Source organism: Pediculus humanus, genomic scaffold, assembly GCF_000006295.1.
Source record: "Pediculus humanus corporis 1103172108276 genomic scaffold, whole genome shotgun sequence".
In the NCBI taxonomy this organism is placed as follows: domain Eukaryota; kingdom Metazoa; phylum Arthropoda; class Insecta; order Psocodea; family Pediculidae; genus Pediculus; species Pediculus humanus.
Window position 1 is genome coordinate 10,940 of NW_002987845.1, and position 26,800 is coordinate 37,739.

Consider the following 26,800-nt stretch of genomic DNA (forward strand, 5'->3'; position numbering starts at 1 on the left):
AGGTGATTAGGCCAAGGACTTTAAAAAATAAATTTCTCTTAAAATAACGCATTTTTACTCGTACTATTCAAATTAATTTAATAAAATAAAAAAATAAATATAAAATTTATTTTGATGTGTTATAAGAGTGAGGTATCTAGTGAAATAAACAATTGTTTTTTTTTAATAAAAAATTTTTCATGTGTCAAACAATTTGTTACTCGAATCTGATTAATTTATATGTAATTATTATCTCAATGTGATAAAATCATTTGAATTCTAATATTTTTTTAGTTAATTTAATAAAAAAATTTTTTTCATTAGTTTTAGGCTTAAGGATGTCTGAATATGAAGCATGCCAGCATGCTTTAACCTCTGCATCTTACAGTCAAGTCGAATTAGCTAGGTTAAAAGGTCTCGGAAGGTGTGGATATTGCAATTTTCACGGAAGAAATTTATGGTTGTGTTTAGAAAAAGATTGCGGTAGAGTTTTATGTGGAGATGCAGAATCAGATCATTCTACTTTCCACTTTAAAGTAATTAGTTGCACATTTATTAAATAATTAGTTTTTAATTGTTTATGTATTTTTTATTAAAACCTAAAAAATATAACTAAATTTTTAAGGTAGCAAATATATTAGTCTCAGTGTAGTTATGTATCATTATTTTGTATTATTTAAAATTAACAAAAAATCAAAGTGTTGACAAAAGTCACGGGTCAACATTTTAGTAAAAGTATTCATTATTACATTTTATAGAATTATTATAGAATTTTTATAAAGATTAATTTATCTTATTAAATTACAAGTATTGTTTTAAAATAAAAAAAAAATATCATGTTACTGTTTAATTTTGTGTTAATTAATATTGCAGACCAACAAAACTCATTACATTCATCAAAATCTATCTTCGTTAAGACTATGGTGTTATCTATGCAAAACGGAAGCATTTTTAGGTTCTCAGACACCGAATGCGGTTAGAACATGGTCGGAAGACTACAGTGATTCCGAAACGAAGGAAACTTTTGTAAATGATAAAAAACCTAAAGGTATTAAGGTTGATTTTGTTTTTTATGTTTAAGTAACTTATTTTTGATAAAATTTTTAATTTTATAAATTGCAATACTTGATAATTATAACAATAAATCGAAAATCACAAAATTAAACATTTTTATTGGCTTTTTATTTATTTTAGGTCTTCAAAATATAGGTAATACTTGCTATATGAATGCTGCTTTACAAGCTCTGTGCAATACAACTCCTTTAAGCCAATATTTTTTACAATGTCTTGTGCTTGCCTCGAATCAAGAAAAGTTGACATTAAGTAAAAATTTTCAAAGGTTAAACAAAGAAATGTGGCAGCGTAACAGTCCAGGTTGCATAGTTCCCAGTGGGATTTTGTATGGAATTAGAAATGTAAATCATTTTTATTAAATAAAAGCATATTAGAGGTAATACAGAATACTTAATTTTGCACTTTCCATTTTTAGATTCATCCAATGTTTAGGGGGTACCAACAGCATGACACTCAAGAGTTCCTTAGATGTTTTATGGATCAACTGCATGAAGAATTAAAAGAACCGATAAGAGACTCAAATAATTACAGGGTAACTTCAGCAAGTCAGTACAATAATTTTAATGTCGAAGAATGGTTTTATTTAATTGTTTATTGTAGATTTAATGAGAAATATTTTCAACAGATCTTCCGAATGAGGTGGTGACGGATTATTCCGACGACGAGGAAGGAAATAAAGGAGACGATGCCAAGCAGGAAAATGTAACGGAAGGAGGTGCCTCAAGCGGTAGTCAATCCGAAGCAGAGTATGAAACATGCGATTCTGGAGTCAGCGAAAGAAGTTCATTAAGCGATGAAGGAGAACGGAAATCCGTAAAGAGAAAGTAAGCGGAAAAAGAAAATCAAATGTCTAGTAAATAAGTTTTCAAAAGTTTTTAGGCCTAAAATCCCTTGCTAGTGTTCATATTAGCAAGCGTATTGTCTAAATTTCAGACATTCTCATAGTTCATCTCCTCCATCAAGGTGTAGACTCTCATCTAGATTATATTCTAGTTATAGACAAACGTCGCAACAAAACTCACCAGTGAAATCAAAGAAAAAACCCGTGAAATACAGGAGCATCATTTCTGATTTATTTGACGGAAAACTTTTGAGTTCTGTGCAATGCTTAACTTGTAATAAGGTGAGCGGGTGGGATTTCCAAGCATTTGCTTTATTATCACTTCACAGTATTCACGTTCGAAACTAATTTACATTTTTCTGTTTAGATATCTACCAGAGTTGAAACATTCCAGGATTTATCTTTACCGATACCCAGTCGAGATCACGTGACTATGCTTCATCAAGGTAGCATTTCTCCTCAATCAATGACTACATGCAGTGAAACATACAAAGGAAAACCAGTTGAGTAAATTTGAGTAAATTTACTATTACGACGTCGACAAAGTTTAATTTAAATAAATAAATAATATATATATATATATATATTTTTAAATTTGCAGAGTTGGGTTTCTTGGTTATGGGAGTGGATGAAAAGTTGGTTTTGGGGTCCGACCGTATCACTCCACGATTGTTTAGCTGCTTTCTTTAGTGCAGACGAATTAAAAGGTGATAATATGTATAGTTGTGAAAAATGCAGCAAATTAAGGAACGGAGTCAAATATTCTAAAGTTTTGGATCTTCCGGAAGTCTTGTGCATTCACTTGAAGAGATTTAGACACGAATTAGCTTTTTCATCGAAAATAAATAGTTTTGTCAATTTTCCTTTAACAGGGTTAAACATGCGACCTTATTTACACAAAGGTAAATGTATCATTTTTATTTTCAAATTTTAATTTTAATTTTAATAAAAAAAATTTTAAATTTACTTTCTTTTTTTTTTTTTTTTCAGATTGTAAAAGTGAAGTGACATCATACGATTTGACGTCCGTGATATGTCATCACGGAACGGCAAACGGTGGGCATTATACTTGCTATGCTTTAAGTCCTTTCACGGGAGAATGGTATGAACTCGATGACCAATGCGTTACTCAAGTAGCCCCCGAAACAGTTAGCAACGTAGAGTGCTACGTATTATTTTACAAGTGAGTATGCGGACCCGTTAAACGTTTGGAATTAAACGAACCGAATGAAATGAAATATTTTTATTTTTTTTTATTTTTTTTTTTCCTTTTAGGAAAAGCAACGAAAAAATGGAGAAAATTCGTAATAAAGTTAGAGAACTTATATCTTACAAAAATAAAGAACCTAGTCTGATGGAATTTTACGTTTCAAAACAATGGATAAACAAATTAAATACTTTTGCCGAACCCGGACCCATAGACAATTCTGATTTTCTCTGCGTTCACGGAGGCGTTCACCCATCAAAAGTTCCTATCGTGGATAAGCTGTCGACCGTGTTGAGTCAAAACGTTTGGGAGTACTTATATGCAATGTAATTCAAATAATAAGGCTCATGATGATTTTTTTCTTTTTTTCAAATATGAAAATCTAAAAAATTCAATACTTTTCGTAGATTTGGTGGTGGGCCTGTTTGTAATAGGTTATACATATGCGGTGCCTGTCAACAAAAACAAGAAGCACTCAGACAAAGAAAGCAATATGAATTGTGTCGCTACTTGGCTTTACATCATGAATTCCAGGTTTGTCTCCAGGTTAATTGTTTTTGTTTTTGATTAAGTATCGCGCTGTTTCAAACCTTAAAATTGCAGCAAGGAGAATCTACGCCTGTTATTTATGGCCTTTCCATGCAGTGGTTCGGACAGTGGCAAGCTTTTGTACAAAATACGTCTGCGGAACCCCCGGGTCCCATCGACAACTCTCCAATTATTACCAACGTCAACGGTCAAAAAACTCTTAAAAGAGATGCCAACTACGGTCAAGTTTCTCAAGAATTGTGGAATTTTTTCAAAAGTGTTTACGGCGGAGGACCCGAGCTGGTTATCAAACAGTCGCAAAGAGTCACGAGCAGAAATTCGTGAGTTTTATTTAAAATCGTACCACCTGAAGTAAAGATTGGCAGGTTTATCGATACTTGGTATTTTTTTTATTTGTTCAGGTTCAGTAGCGGCATATCAACGGATAGAGAACTTGGACTAATACAACCGGGCAAAGCGAAAAGCGTCGATTCTCTACCCATAAATAGTAATCATTCGAATTCTTTATATTCTTTGTACAACACGAGGTCGTCTAGAGCTCAAAGTGCCAGCAGCGATAATATCGCTCTGAAAATGGCTGCCGTCAACGCCGCAATATCTCATAGGAAACAACAAAGTTTGGGGAGTTTGAAAATCGAGAGAAATGCACACACCGACGACGGTAACAAAAAAAAAAAAAATTTTTTTCCCCCTTATTTTTAACACGAGAATCGATTAAATCATTTTAAAACTTATTCGTTTGGCATTTTATTTTACTTTATCGCCGGATAGAAATATTAGGTATAAGTGAAAACCAAAGGACGGAAAATAAGGAGGAGGGAGAGGAAATAAATTTTCAAGACAATTATTCCCCACTGGAGGGTGACAGTGATGAATTAGATGAATATTCATATTGTCCGGCATTTACTCCCGATGAATTGGATGCTTACATTCCATTCAGAAAGTCAATAGGAAACGCAGAAAATCATAACATGCAATAAAAATAAATAAATAAATGGAAACGTTAATTAATTATTTTTTTTTTTTTCGTCAATAATGAATTTATCGAATGAAAAATAAGGGAAATAATAATAATAATAATCGATTGCCTACCTGCCTGCCTGCCTGTCTGCATTGTAATTCTTTGTTAGTTAATTAATTTTTTATTCGATAAATTCAAATTGGAATTATTTACATAAAATAATGTATATCGGTAACGGTACATCATTATTAACGTTTCTAGCAATAATTTAATTTTTCAAAAAAAAAGTCAATAATAATAATAATAATAATATTATTTGTTGTTGTTAAGTGTTTTATAAAATGTAGGTTTAATAATTAATTTAAACGAGATTATTATGTGAATTTTTTTTTTTTTTTTTTCATTATTATACCATAATATATATAATGAATGAAATATTAAATATAATAATTTATATGATGCGCATGTCGAAATGGAATTGGAATATTTATATTATTATTATTATTATTATTATGAGATTTGGGAGATAGTTTTTAGGGTGGGGTGGATCTGTGATACATTCTTAGTCATCTTTCATTATTTATGGTCATCCTTATCGAACTGTAACATAAAAATATAATTAATTGTCTATTTTTCAATGATTTATTTAATTATAAAATAAAAACCTTTTTTTTTTTTTTAAATTTGAATTATTATTAATAAAAACAAAACAAAAATATTTATTTGTAAAATGATGATGATGATGATAATAGAGAAAAATTATTAGGTTTGCATCAGTAAAATTTTCATGAAAATGGCCAAAAAAATTACCAACAAATTAAAAATTATATCGTCGTAAGTTAAACATTACAAAAAAAAATTTTTTTTTTTTTTTTCGGTTATGGATTTCGCGTATAAGGTATCTCCCCCCAAAAAAAAAAAAAAATTATCAGAGCAAAAAATCCAATACAATTAATTATTTTTATAACGGACGTATAATTTAATATATATATATAAAAATTTATAATTCGGGGGAGGAGGGGGGAAAGGGGAGGGAAAAAGAAAAAAATGTTATCGATGCACCTAGAGTCTTGCAATTAATTTTTATTGATTTTATTTTTTACAAGTTAAATACGGAATTTAATAGTAAGTAAATTTTCATTTTGAAATTATTATTATTACGAACTTGTTTTAAAATGATGAGGGCGGGGGAGGGGGGAAACTCGTAAAATTCAATGATAAAAAAAATAAAAAATTAATTGGAAACATTTTCAATATAAGATTTTTTAAAAAAATTGGATTTAATATTTGTAGGGGGCCATGTATAAAGCGCTGGGATTAAGTAGCGGTTGATTTAGGAACTAATAAGACGATGATCCACCTCGACGTTTCAATGCTCTCTATGTGTGTGTTGCTAACATGCGCGCTAAGCAAATTTGCATGTGCGACGACTCCTCCCCTAATTTTTCCAGTCCAGTTTATGAGAAAACGCGATGCAATGTAAGTCGAATGAGTGTTTATTGGGAAAATAAAAATTAAGATAATAATAATAATAAATATTATTAATAAGTTTAATTAAATAAATGTATTTATATATAACTAAATAATAAAAAAAAAAGTATTTTTATTTTCGTTTAATTGTCAATCAATTTTAACGTGAAGTTTAAAAAAAAAGAAAAATTGTTAATTGTAAATTACGGGTTTGAATGAAAAGGTAAATTTTATATTTTAAATATATTTCCAGTTGAAAAAAACCGTTTTTTTTTTTTTAATTAACGATATATATATAAATAATAATAATAATGATGATGATGATGATGATGATGATAATTAAATAGGAAAATAATTTATAAAAACTTTTCAACTTGATTTTACATTTTTGTTTGCGAGCTTTTTTTTTTTTTTTTTTTGGGTTTTAGTTTCATTTTTTTCATCAAGTTGGCAATTCCGAAATTCCCTTTGACGGGTCGTTTTATTGTGACGTCATTTAGAACTAAAATTTTTATATATTACGAAAACCCTTTAATGAATTTTTTAATGGTGATAATATCAATTCTCTTTTTTTTATATTTAATAATATTAATTATTGAGCAAATTATTATTATTATTATTTATTAATTTACGTCTTCTGCTATTCGATGAATTTTCATTTTTCTATCATTTTTCACCCTTTTTTTTTTTTTTTTGGATCGTTAAAATTATTTTTATTTTGGATTCCCACCTACGTTTATACAAACGTGTGTTATCTTGGAAAGTTTTTTGTTTTTTTTTTTTTAGCTTAAACATTAAAAATAAATTGAAATTTAAAAATTAAAATTTAAATTTAATTCCTTATTAATTATTAATTTATTTATTTATTTATTAAAGATAAAAAAGAAATGATTGAAGAAATTAAAACGAAATCAATAAGTTTCAGATTTGTTAATCCTTATAAATGATTTGTTATTAATTTATTTATTCGAAGGTAAATTAATCGTCGATTTATTATTATTATTATTATTATTTAAGATTGCGATGACGTTAAGTAAGATTATTTATTTTATAAAAATATAAGAAAAAAAATTTATTACAATGAAAATATTTCATATGTAGGAAACGAATATCATGGCGTGTGACGACGTCCTCGTGGATTAGTATTAAACTCATTCATTGTTTTTTTTTTTTTTTTTTTCTTTTGTAATGGCGGTCACGGTTTTTTTAATATTTTAATATTTTTTGTTGAAACCTACGACAGTAAAATTTGTTTTTGTTAAGGACTAAAAGTGTACCTATCGAAAAAAAGCACATTTTTTAAAATGAACCACGAGGATTGATTCGTATTGTAAAATCAGGCATCGATTTTTTTTTTTTTTTGCAATGTCATTAAAATTGTTTTTTTTTTTTCAATTTCAATTTCAATTTAAAATTCTAGTAATGTTAATAATAATAAAAAATCCTGGAATTTAATATACGTGTTTTTTTGGCAAAGTGATTCTTTCGCAATTAGCCTAATTACTTTTTTTTTTTTTTTGCTTTCTAATTATAAAAAATTAAATTTAAGAAAAAATAATTTTCGAAAAAGAAAAAAAAAGAAAAAAAATCTCATTACTTTTCCAAACAAATATTAAAAATCAAATCTTTCGAAAATTAAATCATTTAACTTAATTAAATAGTTTTTAAAAATGACAATTTTATTATTATTATTATTATTGTTTTAAATTCGATTTTTTAATTTAAATTTAAATTTAAATTTGAATTTTTTTTTTTTCGTGTGATTAATATAATAGACAGATGAGTATTTAAATTTTAGTTTAAGGAAAAAAAAAAAAATTGAAATTAAATAAAAATTGGATAAATTAAAAAAAATAAAGATATAAATAATCTTTGGGGGGCTGTGGGAGGAGGAGAGGTGGTATGGGGAGGGGGAAGGGCGGTAGGGGAAAGGGGGAGGGTGATAGGGTAGGTCTTAAGACCAAATTATTTTTAATTTAATTTTAAAAATCGTTTTAAAAAAAATTTTTCTTTTTTTTTTTTACCCTTAAATGAGTTAAAAGAATGAGTTGTTGTTGTTGTTGTTGTTGCAACAGGTTATTTTATTGCATAAATAATTTAAATATTAATAATAATAATAATAATAATAATAATAGTTTTTTCTTATTTGAAATGAAATAATAAATAGGGTAGTAAAATATCTTTTAGTTAGTTTCTTAGGGTAATTTTTAATTGTTGTTGTAAAAGCAAAAGGGGTTCATTTTCATTTTTTTAAAATATTTATTTATTAATCGATTGATTGATTGATTGATTGAATGAATGAATGAATCAACCGTGCATCTTATTAAGTTCTTATATATCAAAATGTTTTTTTTTTTTTTTTTCTCTTATTTTGGGTGAAGGGGTAAAAGAGAAAAAAGTTCAATTACCTCTCGATTGTTGTTGTTGTTGTTGTTTCGTTCATGATTTTTTTATTTGTTTTTAAATTAACGTATATAATGACAGAAGCGTATTATTATTATTATTAGAATAGAAAAGAATAGAAAAAGTCGGATAGTTAAATTTGAATCGATAAAAAATTTATAATGTTGTTCTTTTTTTTTTAAAGGTCAAACCTTTTTTATACCTTTTACCTTTAATGAAATTGTTTAAAAAAAAAAAAAAATTGAAAATTATCCAATTAAAAATTTTAAAATTTTCATTTTGCGACATATTATTATTATTATTATTATTAAAAATGAGAAAGATGAAATAAATCTTTTTTTTTTTTTTGTAAACTTTTGATTTTTTTTTTCTCACCCACGCTGAGAATTCTAATAGAAACGTTTTAACAAAAAAAAAAAAAAAATTCTAAAAAATTCTAAAAATAATCTAGAATGAAAAATTTTTTTTTTTAAATAAATATGCGCATAATATATATAAATATATCTTTATTTGCGTGTTGCATATGTCATAAACTATTGCCAAGTTAATTAATATAAATTTGAAAAATTTGTTTTTAATATATATATATATATATATAAATATATATAACCGGAAGATTTATTTTATATGAAGAAGAAGGAAAGAGACATTTATTTATTTATTTATTTAAATAAAAAAGTTAAAATAAATTTTTATTACTTTTAAAATAGTAGTAATAATGTAATGTTATTCGAAAAGAGCAAAAATTTTAAATATTATTATTATTATTATTATTATTAAAAAAAAAAGTCAAAAAGAAAATATTTTATTTATATATATATTTTAATGCAATCCTTTAGAAACGAAAAGGAATCATCATTATTATTATTATTATTACTGAATTTTTTTATGGTTATGAAAACACAATTTTCCATTTACTTAACAGGAAACAGAAAAAAGATTTTTATTATTATTATTATTATTTTTCACGTGAATTTTCCGAGGAAAATTTCTTTTTTTTCTGAAAACTTTTGTTGTTTTACTTAATGTTTTAATGTAAAATTTTTTTTTTTTTTCTATGCATTATTTATTAATAATTTTATTATTAAAATAAATAATAATAAATGATGATGATGATGATGATGTTTGTTTGTTTGTTGTTTGTTTTCAAATGAATGAATAAATAAACAAAAAAATAAATTTTCGAAAAGTAGTTGGATTAATAATATTAAGATTTCATCGGGGTTTGACTTTAAATAAATAAATAAATAAATAATATTCTTTTTCATTTTAATTTATTTTAAGTCACGTGATACATATTTTTTTCTAGAATGTTTTATTTAGTAAATTTTCTAAACGCTTATTTTAAATTTTTAAATGAAAATTTATTTAATTCGAATCGATAAATTTTCCCTTAAAAAAAAAAATTAATAATTACAATAATTATCGATATTAAAATTAATTTTTTTTTTTTACATAAGTTAAATAATAATTTAAAGTCCCCCCCCCAATTTATATATATCGTAATAAATAAATGTACGCATAGGATAAATAATTAATGTTTGTTTGTTTGTTTGTTTATTATTGTTTTTCATTTTCTTTTTTTTTTTTTTTTTTTTTTTTTTTTGTTTCAAAATACGAGAGTGTTTGAAGAGGAAATTTTCATTGAAAAAATGGGAGAAAGGTTTAGGGAAACCTTAAAAAAGTTTGAGGAAAAAAAAACTCCGATCAATTATAATAACTAACAACAACAAACAAACAATGAGGCATTTGTTGTTGTACAACAAAAGAGATACAATTCAGTTTTAATGTAAACTTTCGATTGATTGACTGTAATATTAATACAATATCGGAATAAAATATTGTTGTCGTCTGCTTATAAACGATACACGTAAAAAAAAAACAATAAATAATTTTTGCGGTTGTTTTTCTAATTTTGTTGTTGTTGTTGTTGTTGTTGTTAAATGGATATTAATTAATTTATTATAGAAACGATTAGAAAATTTTTTCCATTTAGAAACTTTGGCAAACCTTAGAAGGCAACAAACAGAAAGAAGGCAAACTAAACCGAAATAATAACAATTTTTGTTTGTTTGTTTGTTTGTTTGTTTGTTTAAATGATAAATAAAAAAAAAGAAAAACCTATAAGACGAATATCAAATATGTATATATAAATATATTTTGCGATTTTGAGAATTTTAACCTAAAAAATATTCAAATCGTATTGGATTTCATAATCGTTTTTATAACGCTGATTTAACATTCTTTGATAGATGAATTGTCATCGGATTTCTATGCCTGCCATTTGAAACGTAATTGTTATAACTAATCAAGTTTCTATCCAAGCATTTCTTTTTTCATCTTTTATTTAAAAGAAAGAGAGAGAGAGAGAGAGAGGAAAAATTAATTTCCATCTTTTTTTTCATCTAAGGTTCGAATAAAAACCTTCAAAACAAAAAAAAAAGGGTTGAAAATAAACGAGTTTTAGGAAAAGCTACCAAACGAAAAAAAAAAGAAAAAGAAAATTAGCATTATTTATTATTATTATTATTATTATTAGGCTTTATAATTCTGTTTGTTTTGTCGTTATTAACAATCGAAAGACAATTTTTACATCGAATGTGACAAGGTGACATTTTTTTTTTTATAACGAAGGTTTGCCATATTTTTTTTTAAAGGGGAGAGGAGGGGAAAAAGAAAAAAAGAAGAAAAGTAATTGAAAATAATGTCGAAATAAATAAATAAAATTTCTGTGAGTGATCGTTTTTTGTTTTTACATAAAGTGAATAATAATAATAATAATAATAATAATAATAATATAAAGGATAAAAGGAAAAATGGCCAAAATAGTAAATAAACCTGATAGCAGAAATGGACACGAGCTTGCTCAATTGAATAGTTCTAGAACGGGAGATGGAGGAGTTACAATTGTCGTATCGCCAACAAATGGAGGACACAGGTGAGGGCATGCACACGCACACACACACACACATTTTTTTGTTTTAATTGGGTGAATATGTGTCGCAGAGTAGAGGGAAAAAAAAAATATGGCTAACGTGTTATTGATGTTGTAAAGAATAAGACAGTGACAAATTGATTCGATCAGATGAATATTTGCGAGTCGAAGCAAAGTAGAATGAACCATAAATAATCAAGGTCAGGTATATGTGTATGTTCAAGTTGAAAATTTTTTTATGAGGGGGGGGCGAGGGGGATTTACACATTAACGATTTTAATAGTTGAACTTTACCATAGCCTGCTTAAAACTTTGTTTTTTTTTTTTTTTTTTTTTCGGTTGTTGATTGTATTGAATTTTTTTTTTTTTCTATGACTCTTTTCGATGACCTTTTAAGTTATGTAAAAAATACATAATGTCAATTTTACTCTTTTTTAATGAATAATAATAATAATAATTTGAATGATTGTCGGTAGGGGTTTTTTTTTTTTTAACTTTTCACGATGATGATGGCAACGTTTTTATTTATAAATTAATTTAATTCTTATTATTTATATAACAAATTTTGCTACATAAAAAAAATTTTGTTTTATTAAAAAAAAAAAAAAAGCTTATTTTTTATTTATTTATTTATTTTTCCGGGGTTTTTGAAAAAAAAAAAAAAAAAAAAAATTTTTTTTTTTTTACTTCCGTTAATTTAAAACTACTAAATAAATGGAACGCTTGCATTTTAAATATTATTTATTTATTTAAAAAAATTTGATATTTTTTTTTAAATTAAATATTTTTAATTTTTTTTTTTAGTAACAAGCAAAAATTATTATATATAAATATAAATTTCAAAGTATTTTAAAATTTAAAATCCAAAAAATAAAAAAAAAAAATTTAAAACCTGTTTTTCATTAGTAATAATTAATGGTCGCAGTGGGTTAATGTATGTGGAATAATTTTAATTTTAATTTTTTTTTTTTTGTGTGTGATTTTTTAATGAAAATGAAATTTTGTTGTTGTTGTTGTGGTTGTTTTTAACGTATTTTTTTTACCTACTACTACTACTCGGTCAAGTAAATGTTTGTGACGTTATTAATTATATTTACAAGTAGTAAAAATTATTATTATTATTTTTGTTTTTTTTTTTATTGAAAGTGATACGATATTATTATTATTAATTAAATTTTCCCTAAAAGGATTGATTGAAATTATTGGTAATTAATTTTTTATATATTTCTGAATTTTTTTTTTTATTCAAATGTAAAATTTATTTGTTTGGGGGGAAATAAAAATTTAGTACCTGATTATGATATTCAAACATAAACTTATACTACAGGGGGAGAATGCAAATCGATTGATTGATTGATTTATTATTTAAATTTTAAGAGATTAAAAGAGAGGAATCAATGATTATTATTAATAATGACGTCGTCGTCGTGTTCATTCCAATTTTTTTTTTTTTTTTTACACAAATTTCAAATTCAATAAATTTTATTTTATTTATTTTTTTATTTGTAATTAATAAAGGGGGGGGGGGGGGGGGACTAAAGGGGGATTTTTAGACAAAAATTTTTGTTTTTACGTTTAAAAAAAAAAAAAAAGTTTTAAAATTAATTTTCGAAATGTGTTCCATATTTTTTTTTTATCATTTTTTTTTTTGGAAAACTTTTTTTTTTAATGATTAATTATTCGAAAGTTTATAAATCGATGATTCATTTTTTTATTATTATTATCATGCATGGCACTTATTTTTTTTCCAGTTTTATCAATGAAAAAAAAAAATTTATGTCAAAATTTTATTTTTTTTTTAATTCGATTTAAAAAAAAAAAAAAAAAAAAAATTTTCTCGAATTAAAAAAACGTTTTAATGAATTTCATTTATAAAAAAAAAAAAAAAATATTACGTTGAAATTTAACCTTGACACCGTATTCTCTCTCTCTCTCTCTCTCTCTCTCTCTCTCTCTCTCTCTCTCTCTCTCTCTCTCTCTCTCTCTCGTGCCTTTGAAAAAATAAAATAAATAAAATAAAATAAAATTTTTAAAAAATTAATGCGTCGAACTTTTCAATTTTTTTTTTTTTTTTGTTCTATTATGTAGGTAAAGTTGTCAGATTTTGAAACATATCAAAAAGAATCCCGTAATTATTATTATTATTATTATCATTATTATTAAAAATTCATCAATATTCAACAAGGATTTTTTTTATTCGGCAAGCAAGGATTTGCCATTTTCCGGTTCCTGCGAAGAAAGATTTCAGAATACCTGACGAAAGGGTCAACTAGTTTATTTAACTCGTGGCATTTATTGCGATTTTTTTTTATTCCATAATTATTTATATTTAAATTTTTTTTTTTTACAAGTTGTTTCGACAAGTTTTACCCAGATTTTATTTTTTCTATTTTTAAATATCAGAAAAGATTATTTATTTATTTAAAATAAATTATTAATTTCTTTATAAAAAATTACAAAATGTTGTCACACTCACAGGTTTTTACTTTTAAACGAACCTTAAATTTTCTAATGATAAAAAAAAAAATGTGTTTGTTGTTTGTTGGTTGGCACACATAAGCTAAGTTTGTTTCATTGATTGTTATTTAAATTATTCAAAGGAAAAAAAAAAATCTTTGGCGTTACATATTCATCTGTGGATTAAAAAAAAAAGAAAATTTGCATCACAAAAGATTTTCTAAGAGTTTGACAAAAAAAAATGAGAAAAACTATGTATAGACATTGAAGATTTTTATTTTATTATTATTATTATTATTATTAATAAAAAATTTATTTTATTTTAATTTTCAGAGGTTCGATTGTTAACAGAGGAAGTTTAAGCATGGGAAGTCCTGGAGAAGAAAGAGCTGCTTGGTCTGGAAAATTACAATTTTTCCTAAGCATAATCGGATATTCAGTGGGTTTGGGAAATATATGGCGTTTTCCATATTTATGTCAACAAAATGGTGGAGGTAAGTAATGATTTATTTATTTATTTATTTATTTATATATAAATATAAATTGGGTTCGCGAATAATAATAATAATAATAATAAGATATTGAAATTGTCTATAAATGTCTTTGTTTCTACAACTTCTTCCTTTTTTTATGTATTTTCAAGTCACGAAACAGAAACACAAAAATCGATAAAAAAAAAAATTTTAACGCCGTGAAATTATTTTCGTATTAAAATTTTTTATTAATATTAGGGAGGAAGTTAATAATAATAATAATATTTTTTTTTTTTTTCGTTAATGAGATATTTTTTCAATGTCCGATTTTATTTATTTATTTATTTATTTTTACTCTAATATATACATAGTAAATATAAAAAAAAAAAAGAAAAAGAAAACCTTGATTTTTATTTTGCGTTAAAAAAATCAATAAATTTATTTTTTATTTTTAAAAAAAAAAAAAAAATTTTTTTTCCTCGACTTGGAAAATATGACGACTTTGAAATGTCAATTTTTCTTTCTTTTTTCTTATTATTATTTTCTTTTCGGGAAAATTTTTTATGGATGAAAAAAAATAATTTTTTTAACGAAAAAAAGAAAAAGAAAATTTTATTCGAATTGTATACGTTAAAAAATGGGCGGGGGGGGGGGAAAGAAGAAAAAAAATTAAATTTTAAATATTTAACATATAAATTTATTATTATTATTATTATTATTATTATTATATTACACAAATTTTTAGCCTTGTATTCTTTTTTTTTAATAAACTAAAAATAATTATTTTTTTTAACGTTTTTTTTTTTTTTAAATTTGCACGTGTTATTAAAAAGCATCAAAATGAAAAAACCAGTTTTTTGTTTTTTTTACGAGAAAAATTTTCTTTATTATTATTATTATTATTATTATTATTATTATTATTATTATTATTATTATTGATACGTTAGATCTTTTTGAAAAATATCAATGAATTAATTAATTAATTTTTTTTTTTTCGTAAACGAATTATAAAAAATTAAATTTTTCACGTAAAAAAAATTTAAAAAATTTAATAATTGAACGTGACGTCGTTAAAAAAAAAAAAAAAATAAAATTTTACACAAAGCTTTTTTCCTTTTTTTTTTAATTAAAAGTAAAAATTGATTGTTCTTTAATAATTGAATCTTTTAATAATAATTATTATTATTATTATTATTATTATATATTAATAAAAATAAATGTTAAAATTTTTAAAAAAAAAATTTGAAATTTCAATTCAATTATCAATTGATTTTAATTAATGAATTCGAATATTTTTTTTTTTAAATTTTATTATTTTATGCGAATTTTTATTTTATTTTATTTTATGTAACAAATTACGATAATAATAATATGATGATGATGATGATGATAAAGGGGATAACGAGATATGTACATATGCGACGAGAAAAATGAAAAATTTATTTTGTACGAGAATTTTCATAAAAATTAATATCCGGTTTTTCGCTTTTTTTTTCCTTTTTTTTTTTCAACATGGCCGAACATGTAACGGTTTTATTTTTATAGTTTTTTTTTTTTCTTTTTTTAATATCTTATTAAATTTCAAACAAATGAAAAAAACGGGAAAACGGGGAAAAAGAAAAATTTATCATTGAACTTTCAAAAAGAAAAATACCAGACTCAATAAAAGAAAATAAGTAAATGAAAATGTACAGATCGAATTTTTTTGTTTCGTCGTAAATCACATAAAACTGTTGTCAATAATAATAATAACAATAATAATAATGATAATAACGAGGATGATGATGATGATGATGATGATAGGTCGGGGAAAATTTAAGAGCCGATATTATAAATTAAAAAATATAATCGTAAATAATATTTTTTTCGTAATGTGTATAAGAAATAAATTTTTTTAGAAAAGAATTTCTTTTGTTTTTGAGTTTTCTTTTTTTTTTTTTTTTTTTTTTTTTGAGGAAAAGGAAAATTTCATAAAAAAATTGTTGTTAAGTTATTGTTGGTTAGACATTAAAAAAAGAAAAGGAAAAAAGAAAATTTTGTGCGCATGTTTGTACTGTTTTGAATGAAAAATTTTCACAGATTCAAGTCGTTAAATTTTCCACACAACAAGGTTAATTTTTTAAAAAAAAAAAAAAACACGTCAGCTTTTTTTTTTCAAAAATTTTCTTATTGAATTTATTATTAAAGATTAACAATAAAAATTAAAAGAGAGAATGAGAGAGAGAAAGAGAGAGAGAGAGATAAAAATATATATATTTGCGTGGAAAAAGAAAAAATTGACTGTTTTAAACAACGTAATAATTGCGGTTGAAAATTACATAACGCGCGCTCAGTTGCAACGACGTGTCAGCAGTAAATGTAAGAGAGGGAAAAAAAAGAGAGAGAGAGAGAAAATCTGGAAGACGGGGAGCTTTTTACATTTTATTGATTTTAAAAATTGTTGCTTTATCGATGTGTGTGTGTGTGTGTGTGTGTGTGTGTGTGTGTGGGAGAAAGAAAGAGATAGAGAGAGATTTAAAAAAAAAAAAAATAAGAATCTTACTTACTAGTCTAATGACCTAAATTTTCCTCCCATAAATTTTTCCCCCCCCCTCTCTCTCTCTCTCCTCTCTCCCCCGAAAAAAAAAAAAACAGAATCTATTGAATTGTACGGTTTTTGTAAATACACAAAAAGGAAAATAATATATCAAGAGTGTTTAAACGGGGGGGGGGGGGGAAATGGAGTGGGAAATTTGAAGTCCCAATGTAAAAAAAAAAAATCTTTACAAGAAAAGAAAAAAAGGGGAAATTTTTTTTTTTTATAATGTTTTCTTTAGATTTTTCATTTTTCCCACATGAATAAAAAAGAAAAGTAGGTCTGCGAATAAGTCTTTTTCAAATGGAAAAGAAGAAAAAGAAAAATTTTCTTTTTTTTTTTTTTTTTTTTAAAAAAATTGGTTTTTCTTGTTTTTTTGTTCGGGAATAATTTAAAAAATGATGGAAATGATTATAAATAAAAACTTTTCCTTTATTCGACCATTTATTTATTTATTTATTACTTATTGTTTGAATATTTTCCAATTCTTTTTGTTTTAAATCCACCTTCGTTAATTAGTTTTCCGGTTACCAGAAAATCCCGTTTTTTGCAAAGGATTTCACGTGGGAAATCGACGACATTTTTAAAAGGTTCGCGTGCAAAAAAAAAATTTTTATGGCGATAATTTCATTGTGCAATTTTTACATTTTTTATAAAAAAAATTAACAAATAATTCTAATTGTTAATCAAAAAAAATTTACAATTAATACATTGTCGTTATTATTATTATTATTATGACGCAATTAAAAGAAAAAAAAAAAGGAATAATAATAATAATTTTTTTGTATTTTCGAAAGAAAGAAAGAAACACCTTTAGGAAACACTTGATGATTAAATGTTATTGTGTTTTCCGGGCATTAATATTTAAATTTTCCTTTTTTTTTCCTTTTTTTTGTTTTGCACCGTTTTTTTAATGATATATATTGAACGATATTATTATTATTATTATTTGAATGTCAAAATCAAAGGAAAAAAAAAACGTTTCGATCTCTTTCATTAAATTTTTTTTTTTTCAATGGAAACAAACAATTGAATCGATCGTAAAAAAAAAGTGGTTTTAAAGTTTTTTTTTTTTTTTTTTTTTTTTTTTTGGGGGGGGGGGTATTAAAAAACTAAACTATTAAAAAATTTCGTCTGCTTTTAAAATATATGTATATTTCTTTAACTTTATAAATAATATTTGTATATATAAAAAAACACATTTTAACTTTTTTTAAAAAGTTTTAATTTAAATATTTTACTTATAAATTTATTTTTCGGACGTTTATTATTAATATTTTGTATGTACGAGAAAATTTTCCAAGGGTTCGGTTCGTTGAATTTCGATTATTTTAATGTATGTTATTATCATTATCATTTTTCTCGTTGAAATTCGGGAAATGGTATTTTCCCCAAACAAAAAAAAAAAAAAATTTTAATTTAAATTATATGTACGTACGTACGTTTTGAATTTTATTCGTAAATAATATTTTTCCATGGGAATCCCCTTTTCTTTTAATTATTAAAATAAGTGCATAAACCGAAATTCGTTTTTTTTGAGAGCGAGAGAGAGAGGGGGGGAGAAAAGAAAGAGAGAGTGAGTGAAAGAAAGAGAGAGAGAGAGTGGACTATGCAGATTTTAAATTATTTTAACCGAAAAAAAAAGGCTGGCAAAAACAATCGAGCATTGTTTAAAAAAAAAAAAAAAAATTGTGTTAACGGTTATTTTTTTTTTTTTTTTTTACATTGTATTTAGTTTAAAATAAATAAATGTGTAGAGAAGGAAACACTAATGGAAAATTTTCATAAAGGAAACCATTTGGTGGTTTTTTTAAATTAAAACGAATGTTTAGAGAGAGAGAGAGAGAGAGAGAGAGAGAGAGTAATTGTGGCGTAAATTATATTAATATACATAATTTTTTTTTTTTAATATAATTTTTACTTAGTGTTGATGATCGGTGTTTGGCCATTCGGTACTAATTACTAACAATTTAGTAGTTACCCAACCGAGTTATGATGTATTTTAGTCAAAACAAATGGGGCGGGGGTGGGGGGAATTCATCAAACGTGGTGATTTCTGAACAGTTTAATAATTATTTTCATATTATTATTAATATAATTCCTTTTTAATGTCATTGTTATTGTTAAATATTGTTAAAATGAGTTGGTTGTTTTGAAAAAAACCATTTTTCCATTTTAGTCAGCTAACATGCGCATTTGAAAATTGATACAAATTTTGTTGTGTTAAGGGGAAAAATGTATTATTCCGCTGTTTAAGCGTTTAAATCCGATCTAACGTGATTTAAAATTAACATTTTGATTTTATGTCATTGTTTTTGAGTTTTTAAATAATAGAAATCGTAAATATTTATAAGAGAGAGAGAGAGAGAGAGAGAAACTAATAAAATTAATAATAATATAAATTTGTTTTTTTTTTTTTATATAGAAATGTCTAAATTTGGTATATGGAAAACAAGAATATGGATTTAATGATTAAATTAAATTGTTTTTACCAAAAATTTTATGTTTATTAAAAAAAGACTTATATAAAGAAAAAAGGAAATTGTTTTTTTTTGGAAAAAAACGTGATTTTATATTATTAATTATGTCGAAGAAATAATAAATAAATGCTAGAAAAGTTTAAAGTTTGTTTTAATCGTGTAATTTAATATTATTTATATCAGTCAATCAATCAATGGCGATCGATTGTTTTCCTTATATAAAATTGCCATCATTCCCCCCGTTTGTCGTTTGTTCGATTAACAATTTTGAAAAAAAAAACTTTTTTTCATTTTTCAGGTGCTTTTCTGATACCCTTTGTCATAATGTTGATATTAGAAGGGATACCACTTTTTTTAATAGAAATTGGAATCGGACAAAAAATGCGATTGGGAGCCTTGGGAGTATGGAATACGGTACATCCTTGGTTGGGTGGCATTGGTATTGCCAGTTGCATCGTAACCTTTTTCGTTGCTTTATATTACAACATAATTATAACTTGGTGTTTTTATTATTTCTTCAATAGCTTCCAGGTGAGTGATGAATAAAATTCCATAATTCCATGTTCTTCGCTTATTCGTCGCCATTTTTGTTGTGTAGTAGTAAAAAAAAACTTTTGTGGCAAATAATAAAACTATTTTTTTTATTTTATCCATTGTGCCAAAGTTCCGTTAAAGTGTGTGCGTGTGTGCGTGTGGGGTTTGCAAAATATATTTAATTATCATAAAATTATAAAACTGCTGGAAGATAAATAATATCCAGTATGGAAAGAAAAAAAAAAAGAATGTTACTTTCCTTTTTTACAAAAATTTTGCAGACTCGTTTTTTTTTTTTAGTTTTAGTTTTAGTTTTTGCAATATTTTAAATTATATAGTTTCCTTTACGAGAGGAAAATTTAAAAAATTAAATTAGTCATAATAGTTTTTAAAAAAATTTCCATAATAATTTTGCGAGAAAAAAAAGGAAAATTTAACAGGTGACGTCATTAATTATTTAAAGATTCTGTTCGTATTTAAAGATGTGATTAAAATTTATCCAAGAGCGACAAACTAAAGTTTAATTTTTTTTTTTTTTTGAATATGATTTAGTTCCATGCAAACAACACAAAAAAAAAAAACATTATGTTTCCGGAAACATTTCCGGTTTAATGAAATAATAATAATAATAATAATAATATTAAAAATAGACTAATTTACCATCGAATCAAGGTAGGTGAACTGCCTTGAGACTCGATTCATAAATATTATGATTTGAGACGAAAATAATAATAATAATATTTTACGGAAGTTTAATTTTATTTATTAAAAACAAAAAAAAAATGTTAGCGTCCGAAGAATTTAAACAAAATATAAACAATATCGATTGTTTGCAGAAGAACAATTTTGAAGTACACCCAAACCACTTTACACGGGTAAAAATTCAATACAAAATTTTTTTTTTATGTTTTAGTCGCCATTGCCTTGGAGCGAATGTCCTGTCGTCAATAATACTGTAGTTTACGAATGTGAAGTAAGTTCGGAAACGGCATATTTTTGGTATCGTACCACATTAGACGTCGCACCGAACATTGAAGATCATGGTGGTCTCAAATGGTGGATCGTATTGTGTTTAATTTTATCATGGATCACCGTTTTCTTTATCGTTATGAAGGGAATACAAAGTTCTGGAAAGGTTGGTCGAAGCAAAAAGTTTAATGGCTACCTCTTGGTTGAGATACTGATAATTACTTTTCAAAAACGATTGATTTGTTAATAACATTTTTATTTATTTTTTCAGGTTGTGTATTTTACTTCCATGTTTCCTTACATCGTTTTGACAATATTTTTCGTCAGGGGTATTACGTTAAAAGGATCGGGTGCTGGTTTAATGCACATGTACACTCCCAAGGTTCGTTTGAAATTGGGTACATGCCTATATCGTGGCGACAACATTTACGAATGTACTCATTTGTTTTTCAGGTAGAAAAATTATCTGATCCCACCGTTTGGATGGATGCTGCAACCCAAGTTTTTTATTCATTTGGACTCGCGTTTGGATCTCTAATTGCATTCGGATCGTACAATACTCCGAAAAATAATTGCGTGAGAGATGTTATATTGGTATCCATTTGCAACGCAGCAACAGCAATCTATGCTAGCGTTGTCGTTTTTGCCATTTTAGGATTTAAAGCCATGTTGAACTACGACAGATGCATTGATGGGTGAGTGAATTTATTTTTTAAATCGAGTATTCTGTACCCGATGTTAACATGTTTTCTTTTTTCAGTAATAAAATCAAACTCGTATCTCATCAAATTATTCCAAGCGTTAACATAAGCGAATCCGAATACGATTTGATTCTTCGTGAAAAAGTCACAAACCATACGATGTATGATTTGGAAGAATGCAGTCTGGAGAAAGAATTGGATCAGGTACGTAATAATTTGTATTATGAACGTCGGCGATTAGAATGTTCTAAATTATCCGTTTTAATTTTTTTTTTTTTTGGTATTGTACAGGCTGCTGAAGGTACTGGATTGGCATTCGTCGTTTTCACGCAAGCAATTGTCGAGTTACCCGGAGCTCCATTTTGGAGTGTGATATTTTTCATGATGCTTCTTTCCCTCGGAATTGGATCTCAAATAGGAATTCTCGAGGGAATGTTATGCACCATTTTCGATATAGAAATATTCAAACGGATAAAAAAACAATATTTAACCGGTAAAAAAAAAAAAAAATTTCAATCCTTATTACTTCACTTTATTCTTGTCTTTAAGCTCACCTTTAAAAAAAACTGTTAATTTACAAATAATAATAATAATAATTATGAATGATAAAGAATCTTTTATTTAAATAATAATAAACGTGTGTGTACCAAAAAATAATTTCCATTGAGCATTCATTCATTCATTCATTCATTGAATGAATGCTAATTTGTCAATTAGTATAATGTTCTCGAAGAAAATATGAGTAATATGTCATGACGTGTATGTTTTTTTTTTTTTTTTTTTTGTTAGGTTTCGTCTGTTTGATTTGCTGCATTGTAGGATTATTGTTTTGCACTGGAGCCGGTGAATATTGGTTAAAACTTTTCGATTCATTTGCTGGAACTATCGGTTTAGTATTTTTAGCACTTTTAGAAACGTTTGCTGTCATGTACGTGTACGGTCACGCCAAGTAAGTTTTTCTTTTTTTTCCCCCCCCCCTCCCCCTGCACCGTCGAAACTTTTATTGATCAATCAAAGTAAATCATTTTTATCGTGATATATTTATTTAGGTTTACTCAAGATATCGAAGATATGACTGGTTACAGACCAGGATGGTACTGGCAAATAACGTGGAGATTTATAGGTCCCATTATAATGACCGCCATATTAGTTTCATCGATTGTTTATAGGATTGTCAATAAGCCTACATTTTCTGCTTGGGATTCAAAAACGGTAACTAACATGAGACTAAATAATTTTTTTTTCCAAATTAATTTTTGATGAAATCTAATAAAAATGTATTTTCAGGGTGAAACATTTCCTGCTGAATATCCCACTTGGGTGTTAATAATAGCTATTATGATGATATTGGCTGGAACGCTACCTATTCCTTTAGTATTTTTACTTAGGTACGTATCCTTAGTTTCATTAAAAAAAAAAAAGGATGACGGACACACAAATTTTAACATAAATTTTTTTTTTTTTTTGTTACAGGCGATTCCAGTGTTTGAAACTGGATGTAGATATTCATCAAGGTTCGATCAGAAGAATTGATACGACGGTATCTACAAAAGAAATGATGGGAGACATGGATGTAAGTAGAAAAATTTTATTACATTTACCTTTTTTTTATTTTTTTTTCGTAAAATATTACGGGGCGTAACGATTCGCGAACGGATTAGAAAGGATTTAAAAAAATGATTTATAAAATATACAGCTCGACGAATATCGGGATTTACCACAAGATGATCTCGAAGATGAGGATGACGATGACGATAAACCAAACAACATACAAACATTGAGAAACACGAGGTTAAACACAAGAACGGGGAAAAATTTTAAAATGGAAGTCATGGATTTTTGAATGGATTTTTTTATTCGTTTAGCTCAATAGAAAATCAATTCTCGAATGTACTCTATAGAATAATCTAGAAAAAAAAAGAAAATTATTTAATTATAAGAATGATTATTGATATGTATATATATATATATATGTCAATAACTTATTACATTCTCAAGAATTTTACGTCCATTATTTTTATACCAAAAAAAAGAGAAAACTATAAATAAACTCGGTTTTTATTTATTATTTTACATCCCTACTTGCATAACAACCATTAATTATTTAATAAAAATAACAAAACAGGTATAATAATAATAATAATTAATCGAAAATTTACATAAAAAAAAAAAAAATACTGAGAAAAATTTTTTTCTTGAGAATAATAATTTTATAAGTGCTCAATTTAACTACATATATATAAATAAATAAATAAAATAATTATGTACATAATTTATTTAAAAAAAAAAAAAGGTTAAATGTACCCTGAAAGGAGCCTCAAATCTTCAAATGAAGCATTTATTAGGTGTTAAATATGGGATTTTTTTGTTTACAAAATTACAGAAATATAAACAAAATAAGGGAAAATTATGTTTACCACAGTGTGAAAATAATAATAATAATAATAATAATAAATCACGAGGATATTATACTGTACGAAATATCTTAATAAGATAATTTAATATATAAAATCATAATTAGGAGTAGATGAGATGATATAATAAAAATTGATTATTTGAAAAAGTCAATTCGATTTGGGGGGGGAGGGAGGGGGGAATTTCAATATCAAATCGTGAATAATATTAAAATCTTAGCTCTTATCGTAAAAGTTTTTTTTTTTGTAAATGTAGATGTTGGCGAATTAAATTAATTAATTAATTTAAAGTATTTATTATTATATATTTAAATATCATTTAAAATAAAATGTGATCATTAAAACTCGTCAAAAAAAAAATTTTATTGATTTTTTGGCTGTGTTGTTGTACTTTTTCTTTTTTTTTATTTTTTCTTTTTATTTTCTTTTCTTGTATAATAATAATAATAATAATAATAATAATAATAATAATAATAATAATAATAATAATAAGTATTAATAAGTGAGTGTTAAGTAAAAGGTTTTGTTAAATACATTTTATTAATTTTTTTATGTATGAAAAAAAGGATGGGGAGGAGGAAGGAAGGGGGAAAAATGAGATTTTTTATTTTTATTTGATTTTGTGCATGTGTGTGTGTGTGTGTGTGCGTGCGTGCGCGGTACGTTTATTGTTGTTTTTGATATTTAGCCAAATGCTAACAAAAAAAAACGTTTGAATAAGTTTGTAAACTTTTTTTCTTTTATTTTATTTTTTTCTCTTTTTTTTTTGTTGTTTATTATTTTTATTTAATCGAATTTATATATATATATATAGTTACCATCATTTATTTAATTTTGTTGAATTTATAATTCAAATAAATAAATAAAATAAATAATAAATAAATAAATAATTTAGATGAATTTAAATACGAAAAAAAAAAAAAAAAGTATTTTAATAAATAGGAAAAATAGAATTAAAATTATAAATTTCGCCTTTAATAAATGTCGTTGAAAAATAATAATAATAATGATATTGATAAAATAAATCATGTTTTGTAGTCTGCAATTATCGATTAATTTTTATGGATGATGATAATAATAATAATAATAATAATAATAATAATAATAATAATAATAATAAAACTTGAGAATTAAAAACAAAACGTAAATATTGTAAAGAATTCCGTAAAAGGGCTCAAAAAAATAAATTATTTAATATTTATAATTTTTTTTTTTTTTTTTTAGTTTTTGGGGTATTTATTTATTAAAAAAAAAAATTCATTTAAAATAATAATAATAATAATTAATAATTTTGTGCCACGAAATTTTTAAAAATATAACTTTTTTTTTTAAATAAATAAAAATTTTATGTTTATAGTTTTGAATTTTACAAAGAGCTCGTTTAAAATTTTTTCTCTTTTTTATTTTTTTCTTACGTTTTATTTATTATTATTATTATTATTTATTTATTTTATTTTTTTATGTGTAAATAAAAATCGAGTACCTAGTCATTGATGAGATTTTTATTTTTTATTTATATAATAAATATATAAAACAAGAAAAAAAAAAAAAAAAATTATTCGGTTAGTTTAAAAGACACGCAATAAATTATTTAATATAAATATATATATATGTATGAAAAAAAATTAATTAATAATAAGTAGATTTATGTTAAATTTAATTATAATTAATTATTTAGAAATAATAATAATAATAGGAATAGGTATAGTATATAAGTGAATAAATAATAATAATAATCGGTTTAAATTAAATTAAATTGAAAATTTTTTTATAATTTAAATTAGGGTTTAAGATAATAAAACAGAATATATATATATATATATATATATATATTCTTGATACTGATAAATAGTGCATTATTCGTTTAATTAAATTCATTTTAATTTTTTTTTTTTTTTTGTTTAAATTATTATTTATAGACGTTCGTTGTTAAAAAGTGATTTTTATGAGGGGTCGTAAGAAGAATAAATAAATAATAATAATAATTTTTAATCTGATAAATAATTAAATCGAACGATAAATTTATTATTAAAAAACAAAAAATGTCTTGAAAAGATAATATGTTTTTAAAAAAAATCAGCTATCGATCGATCGATTAATCGATCCATCGATTGATCGATTAATCGATTGATCGACAACATATTATATATTTAATTAAATATAAATTAAAAAAAAAAAAATGTTAAAGTGATTTATAAACAGGGCTGGAAATCCCAACAACAACAACAACAAAATAGAAATTTTAATTTAATTTATTAACTTATTAAAGTTTTAAAATACGTAAATTTTAATCATTTCGTACTATTTAATTTAATAATAATAATAATGATAATGATAATGATAACTTTTCAAGACATCTTCAAACTATTTTTTTTTCCACCCCATTTATGTATATTTGGCAGCACAAGCCTTATTATTATTATTAATTTTAATTTGATTTAACTTATCAAAATAAATAAATAAATAATTTATATATGTATATGTATGAAAATCACGCTGGTCGTATATGTAATGTTTAATTAATAATAATAATAATAATATGTAATTATAAAAAAGGGGAAAAAAATTTATTTTATTAAATGATAAAAAAAATAGGTAGAAGGCATAATTATGAATGATGATAAAGAAAAATAATAATAATTTTTTTTTCATTTAATTAATCATCATTATTATTATTATTATTTATTTATTTTTTTTAATATAAATTTGATTCTCTTTATTTATTAAAAAGAGAGAGTACAAAAATAATTTTTAATTAATTATAATAACGTTTGCGTG

General features: G+C 24.5%; 2 protein-coding genes across 2 annotated transcripts; both read left to right on the forward strand.

Annotated features, from left to right (window-relative positions):
• Positions 1 to 317: 317 nt before the first annotated feature.
• Positions 318 to 4,971, forward strand: Phum_PHUM503840 (ubiquitin carboxyl-terminal hydrolase, putative; the record flags this gene model as incomplete). Its single annotated transcript, XM_002430861.1, has 15 exons — positions 318 to 515; positions 853 to 1,027; positions 1,174 to 1,394; positions 1,469 to 1,598; positions 1,679 to 1,877; positions 1,987 to 2,176; positions 2,262 to 2,396; positions 2,496 to 2,796; positions 2,885 to 3,077; positions 3,170 to 3,427; positions 3,509 to 3,635; positions 3,705 to 3,970; positions 4,052 to 4,311; positions 4,422 to 4,593; positions 4,959 to 4,971. The coding sequence occupies 15 exons, from the start codon at positions 318 to 320 to the stop codon at positions 4,969 to 4,971; spliced, it is 2,838 nt and encodes a 945-aa protein (XP_002430906.1).
• Positions 4,972 to 11,300: 6,329 nt separating this feature from the next.
• Phum_PHUM503850 (sodium- and chloride-dependent transporter, putative) lies at positions 11,301 to 23,250 on the forward strand (the record flags this gene model as incomplete). The annotated part of the gene is made up of 12 exons (XM_002430862.1): positions 11,301 to 11,422; positions 14,234 to 14,370; positions 19,703 to 19,935; positions 20,852 to 21,073; positions 21,179 to 21,289; positions 21,361 to 21,602; positions 21,668 to 21,812; positions 21,900 to 22,101; positions 22,398 to 22,557; positions 22,658 to 22,820; positions 22,896 to 22,996; positions 23,082 to 23,250. The coding sequence occupies 12 exons, from the start codon at positions 11,301 to 11,303 to the stop codon at positions 23,248 to 23,250; spliced, it is 2,007 nt and encodes a 668-aa protein (XP_002430907.1).
• Positions 23,251 to 26,800: the final 3,550 nt, after the last annotated feature.